This window comes from Pelobates fuscus, chromosome 10, assembly GCF_036172605.1.
Source record: "Pelobates fuscus isolate aPelFus1 chromosome 10, aPelFus1.pri, whole genome shotgun sequence".
NCBI lineage: Eukaryota > Metazoa > Chordata > Amphibia > Anura > Pelobatidae > Pelobates > Pelobates fuscus.
The window spans coordinates 143,736,468-143,743,739 of NC_086326.1; the positions used below are offsets into that span (position 1 = coordinate 143,736,468).

At 39.9% G+C, this 7,272-nt stretch overlaps 1 protein-coding gene across 1 annotated transcript; it reads right to left on the reverse strand.

Annotated features, from left to right (window-relative positions):
- Window positions 1-1,723: 1,723 nt before the first annotated feature.
- LOC134575196 (oocyte zinc finger protein XlCOF22-like) lies at window positions 1,724-6,842 on the reverse strand. The gene is made up of 5 exons (XM_063434438.1): window positions 6,796-6,842; window positions 4,188-4,307; window positions 3,639-3,821; window positions 3,422-3,557; window positions 1,724-3,271 (listed from the first exon to the last, which is right to left on the reverse strand). The coding sequence occupies exons 2-5, from the start codon at window positions 4,263-4,265 to the stop codon at window positions 1,782-1,784; spliced, it is 1,887 nt and encodes a 628-aa protein (XP_063290508.1). The 5' UTR covers window positions 4,266-4,307; window positions 6,796-6,842; the 3' UTR covers window positions 1,724-1,781.
- Window positions 6,843-7,272: the final 430 nt, after the last annotated feature.

The window sequence follows — 7,272 nt, forward strand, 5'->3', positions numbered from 1 at the left end:
ACCCTATAGTGTTAACACCACCATCTAGCCCCCCTGGGCCCCTCATGCCTCCATAAATATAGCAAAAATCTTACTGTATTCAAGCCTGAAGCTGTAACTCTGCATGCTACTAGACTCAGAAAAACAAACAATCTGCTGACATCATCAGAAGTGGTAGCCTGATCCAATCACAGTGCTTCCCCATAGGATTGGCTGAGACTGACAGGGGCAGAGCCAGCATGATTCAAACACAGCCCTGGCCAATCAGCATCTCCTCATAGGGATGAATTGAATCAATGAATCTCTATGAGGAAAGTTCAGTGTCTGCATGCAGAGGGAGGAGATACTGAATGTTTGGATGCATTTTAGGCAGCCATGACCCAGGAAGGATCTCTAACAGCTATCTGAGGAGTGGCCAGTGAAGTTATCACTAGGCTGTAATGTAAACACTGCATTTTCTCTGAAAAGACAGTGTTTACAGCAAAAAGCCTGAAGGTAACGATTCTACTCACCAGAACAAATGCAATAAGCTGTAGTTGTTCTGGTGACTATAGTGTCCCTTTAATCCTGTCTGGCTAGCACTCTGTGTCAATGCACAATATCAATACATTTGAGCGGCCCTCACAAGGTGCTCCATATATATATATATATATAAATAATACATATATACATAATAATGGTGGATAATAAAAACAGAATAGAAATCTCTCCAATTCACAAACTGATATATAGTCTGTAAATATATCAGGAGTGATTAAAGTGCATTTCTCAGCTTTCCCACATCTCACCCACAGGGAACTGAATCCAGGATTGCGCAGTCAAGGTCATCCTACGTAGCCTTCTATTTCATTATAACAATAGTCATGTTTACATTAGTCTTTATATATGCTGCCCATTGGATAAGGGCTACTAGCGAAGCCTAAATGGTTCTACTACAAACAACCTCCGGTTACTCAATGACTGGGAATGAACACCTCAAACAGCATCCGACCGTTCCTAAAATATGGATTCACTGTAGGAGTTGCAGGACGAGCCCTACTTTTTTGTTTTATGGAACTACAAATATCAGCAATGCAGCACCTGGGAGTGGAAATGTCAAGTCCTGCATTAGATTGCGTGCAATCACATATGCCATGTATATTAACCTGAATCTTCTGGGATACTGGAAATAATACCCTAATCAGCTCACCATATAACTCCGTAGTCCTTATATGGCTCGAAGCCTGTACATTCGTTTTTCTAGTTCTGTTTCCGTGCCTCAAGTCTGGCAGTCATAACCTTTTAATGAAGCCTTGTTTTATTTTATGCCAGTAAACTTACCTTATTTACCATTGTGGGATTTGATACTTACCTCTAAAAGCTTATCTTGGAGGGTAAACCAGTTTCTTTGTCAATAAGGCATCTTAAAATAGACAGATGTTCCAACTCAGTCTGATTGAAATATATGAATTGCACAGAGATAAATGTCTGACGCGGAGCTTGACATAGCATTACATTTCATAACAACAGTAATCACGAGCCGTCCTTTAAAAATAGTAGACAGCTCTGGTCATTAATACAGCACGATACAAAAAATAAATACTGGTTAAGTGCTGCCCATTTAACACACATATTTGGGTACACACATCCCTTATATGTTCCAATTAGCATAGCTGAATGGAAAACCTGGAGCTCGTTGTACTCGCAATATCCAGCAGATTTAATACAAATCAATGTCTCTGATCAATACCCAAACTATTTTTTAGAAATAATCATTTTAAGTCTCTTGAAAGTCTCCGTGAATCCAAATCTTCCAAAAGCCATTAGGACAGCGTCTCACCTGTGTGAGTTTTCAGATGTTTAGTGAGAGCCGATTGTTTAACAAAGCATTTCCCACATTCAGAACATGTAAATGGGCTCTTTCCAGTGTGCACCTTTTGATGTGTAACAAGAGTTGAGCTTTTATTAAAACTTTTCCCACATTCAGAGCACGAGTACGGCCTCTCTCCCGTGTGAGTCCTTTTATGTACAACAAGACTTGAGCTTTTGCTGTAGGCCTTACCACACTCTGAACATCTGTACGGTCTTTCTCCGGTGTGAATCCTTTTATGTATAGAAAGACTTGTGCTACTGATAAAACATTTCCCACATTCTGAGCATATAAACGGTCTCTCACCAGTGTGTTTCCTTCTGTGTAAAACAATACTTGTACTATTGCTGAAACATTTTCCACACTCAGAACAAGAATACGGTTTCTCTCCTGTGTGAATCCTCTTATGTGAAATAAGCTGAGTATCTCGGCCAAAACATTTCCCACATTCAGTGCATATAAATGGCTTTTCCCCCGTGTGAATCTTCTGATGTCGAATAAGATGAGGCTTTTGGTTAAATTGCTTTCCGCACTCAGAGCATGAGAACGGTTTCTCGCCTGTGTGTATTCTCTGGTGGATTACCAGATTTGACATCTGACCAAACTTCTTACCACACTGAGGACATGAGAATCGTTTCTCTCCCCTCCCACATTCAGAACATGACAATCGCTTCTTTCCTCTACAATCTGTCTCATGTACAACAGGCTGAGACTCTGAGAAGAAGACTTTCCCCGTTTCAGAAAAAGACATTTTGGTTCCTGTCTGAACCGACCTTTGTTTTCCAAGCTCGGAGTCAGTAGTAAGACTTTTAGGAATCTCTGAGCAGTTGGATCCTTTCTCCGTGTTCCGTGTACACTGGGGCAATTTGCCAGAGTTAAGAGTAACATTCTGTCCAGGTTTCTTAGATTTAATTAAAGATTTGGTAGACATTCTTTTGGGTGAATTTCGATTTCCTTTTAGATAACCTTTAATACGAGTACGCATGTCTGTGGGATTTCCTTCTTCACAGGAGACAGATTCCTCTTTAATATGAGTAGAGGGACTATCTGCATCTTCTGTAACCGTAAAAGTGAGAACATTTGTGAGATTTCCTTCTTCACACAAGTCAGATTCCTCCTTAATAAGAGTAGATGTGTATTCTGTGAGTTGATTAATGTCCATGTCAATATCTGTATTATTGTTTTCGTTAAATTGTGCTACTTCCTCCTTAATAGGTTCTGTGGGTGTATTAATGCCCACCTTGGTTAAATTTTCTTCTTCGTGTGAGTCACAATGCTGTTTTGTGCATGTTATAGAATTATCCGGTCTGTCATGTGGTTGACTGATGTTCACATATATTCCTCCATTATTGGGTTTATCCTTGGTTTCATCTTTGGTTTCACCATCATGTAAAAAAACGGGGATGTGCAACACATCACGTAAAGGTTTGCTAGCAGAGTCAGCTGTTGGAAGATAAAGTCAATTCATAGCGGATTATTTCCATAATTTTTTTTTTTTTTTTTAAATAACTATATATCAAATATTAGCAATTCCTTAGACTTATTTTCTCTGGTAGCATACACAAAGTTTATAGAAATTAAAATTTCTCTTACCAAGTGACCAGAAGGGCTGGTAAGTCTCCATTACTACATCCTTGTACCGATCCTTGTACCGATCCATGTGTCCTTCTAGATACTCCCACTCCTCCATGGAGAAATAGACAGTGACATCCTCACACCTTATGGGAACCTGACACACACAATGATACAGTCACCATCCAGGAACATCCCTTGGTTTTACTGTATAATGTCCCATTCCCAGCAGCCTCACCTCTCCAGTCAGCATCTGGATGATCTGATTGGTCAGTTCCAGGATCTTCTTGTCATTCTTTCTCTTGTGCATCAGTGAGTGAGGTGGAAGCACCTTGCTCGGGCTCTGGGTTTTGAATGATACTTGTTGTACATGGTGACTGCTGTTGTGTGAGTCACACTCCCCAGGCCTCTTGCTATAATTCTATAAATATAACATTAACACATAAAATACTTTCAGTGACACATGTAAACCAGCCAAGTGCCATTTGTTGCTTTGTACAACATGTCTCTACCGTTTCGTTATAATCATGATTCGAAATAGTGAAAGTGACAAAAGAGACGAAAATACTTCTCATTATTCCTCTTGATCCTTCACTATCTCACTCTGTGGTCTTGTTTACAAATTAGAATTCAGAAGACTTTAGCACATTAGAACAACTTCACAGTTGACTAGTTGAATCTACCCTTGTGATACCATTTTCAAACCCCCCCAAAAAACATGTTGTTTAATAACAGAGAAGTCACTTTATAAGTGTGACATCACTGTGAAATTCCCAGAATCCCTCACCTCTCCAGTCAGCAGGTAGATGATCTCCAGGGTTAGATCCAATATTCTCTCAGTGATCTGGTCTCGGTCCTTGTACATTATCACAGGGTTATTTAGATGCCCCGTGACCAGCAAAAGGTCCTGTGGAAGGGATAATTTAAGTGAGTATCACAAATCTGTAACTACCACAATTTACATCTTCATCCATCTAAATTCCATGGGAAACCATACTTGGGATGAGCAGAATGATCTATCACCATATCAGAGCCACTGCCCACCAAGTTCCCCAGAAAGCAGTGTGAAGACAGGGGGGACAGCTTGCCTGAACATTTAAATCTACTCTCCTGCTTCAGACTGCTAAAAATGCTTTAAAGGAGATCTATCACCTTCTGGGACCTTTATTTATTTTGCAAAGACCCCAAATGGTGACCTCGCCACTTGCAGTACGGTGGCCCAAGGGAAGGGTTTACTTACCTGAAGATGTCCTATGCGGCTGCTGCCATGTTTATCTGGTAGATCCACTTCAGCTCCTGGTGCTTCACCTGACAGGAGCCAACATTAGTGTTGTTTATGGGGGATCCTGCGAGACTGCAGACTCCTCCACAGACAATGTCTCTATCCTCACAGCTTGTTTATAACATACTCACGGAGAGAGGCGGCATGTGATATGTGAACAGAAAAGAACATTAGCTAAGTAAAACACAAAGTACTAATAATGCCAAAATGCGACATTATTCATTTACTATGAGATTCAGCTGATACCAAACCAGCTCAGACAGGAAACAGCCCAGGTTCCGGCCAGAAAGCTATTCATAAATGGTGCAACAGTTTACTGTCTGATCATACCAGGGGCTCCCGGCACCATAACCACTACAGCGCACCGTACGTTGGCATAAAAATTTGCAGATTTATATATATATATATATATATATATATATATATATATAGGTGGATACATTTAAAACAATAAACATAAAGGTACTACGATACTGCAATGTTATTTTTTAATTATGTTTTGTACTAAAACTCTTATTATTGCAAGGTATGAATCAACCTATTAAAATAATATAACCTGCAGAATGTGTTACGTTTCCTGCTATGTGCACTTTATATCACAGAAATGTATTTGGGAAGATACATTATTCCTTCTCTCTCTCCATGAATTAATATTCTACATTGACATAACCTCATTTATTACCAATAACCCCTGCACCTCCATATACACCTGCAGTGAGCTCTATATAATACAATAACACACACACACACACACACACACACAGTGAGCTCTATACAATAAAACACACACAGTGAGCTCTATACAATACAATAACACACACACAGTGAGCTCTATATAATACAATAACACACACACACACACACAGTGAGCTCTATACAATACAATAACACACACAGTGAGCTCTATACAATACAATAACACACACACACAGTGAGCTCTATACAATACAATAACATACACACAGTGAGCTCTATATAATACAATAACACACACACACACAGTGAGCTCTATACAATAAAACACACACAGTGAGCTCTATACAATACAATAACACACACACACAGTGAGCTCTATACAATACAATAACACACACACACACAGTGAGCTCTATACAATACAATAACACACACACACAGTGAGCTCCATACAATATAATAACACACACACACAGTGAGCTCCATACAATATAATAACACACACACAGTGAGCTCCATACAATATAATAACACACACACAGTGAGCTCCATACAATACAATAAAACACACACAGTGAGCTCTATACAATACAATAACACACACACGGTGAGCTCCATACAATACAATAAAACACACACAGTGAGCTCTATACAATACAATAACACACACACACAGTGAGCTCTATACAATACAATAACACACACACACAGTGAGCTCTATACAATACAATAACACACACACACAGTGAGCTCTATACAATACAATAACACACACACACAGTGAGCTCTATACAATACAATAACACACACACACAGTGAGCTCTATACAATACAATAACACACACACACAGTGAGCTCTATACAATAACACACACACACACAGTGAGCTCTATACAATACAATAACACACACACACACAGTGAGCTCTATACAATACAATAACACACACACACACAGTGAGCTCTATACAATACAATAACACACACACACAGTGAGCTCCATACAATATAATAACACACACACAGTGAGCTCCATACAATATAATAACACACACACACAGTGAGCTCCATACAATATAATAACACACACACACAGTGAGCTCCATACAATATAATAACACACACACAGTGAGCTCCATACAATATAATAACACACACACAGTGAGCTCCATACAATATAATAACACACACACAGTGAGCGCTAAACAATACAATAACACACACACGGTGAGCTCTATATAATACAATAAATTGTGTAATCAGTGTGTGTCAGTCAGTGTGTGTCAGTCAGTCAGTCTGTCTGTGTCAGTCAGTGCTGTAATAACTCGGGTTATTTATGATAATAGACCCAGTCACACTATATATCTCAGTCTCTGGCTGGAGATACTCGGAATCACTATACACACCTCCCTGGTTACTGTCTGATCCCGGGACCATCCGGTGCGGGGGATGATGGGGAATGCAGTCTGTCAGGCGCGTGATTCACACGTCATAATGAAATCTCTGTTTTCATACCTAAAACCCGATAGGATGTGACGTCACAGGAGGAGAGCTACCGAGCGGCCATGTTGGATTAGGGCAAGTCTCCCTTCTCACAGCTGGGACAGTGAGGGATAACACAGGATAACCCATAGAGCTGTGTGTGATGGGACTGGGAGTCCGTGTGTTTCGTGGGGGAAATAACCCAACAGTGTCAGTGTGTGCACACATTCTATAATGGGAAATTATAAACAGATATTTAATTTGGATGATACTCAGAATGTGTAACATTCCTACAGGCTGCAGATATGAAGAAACAGGTTATAAAATAATGGCTATTCACAGGACCTTTACGCAGGTTTAGCGTTTATCTTAAATATGAATAATGGCGTGTCGTGGCGGTGGCGCTAACCAAT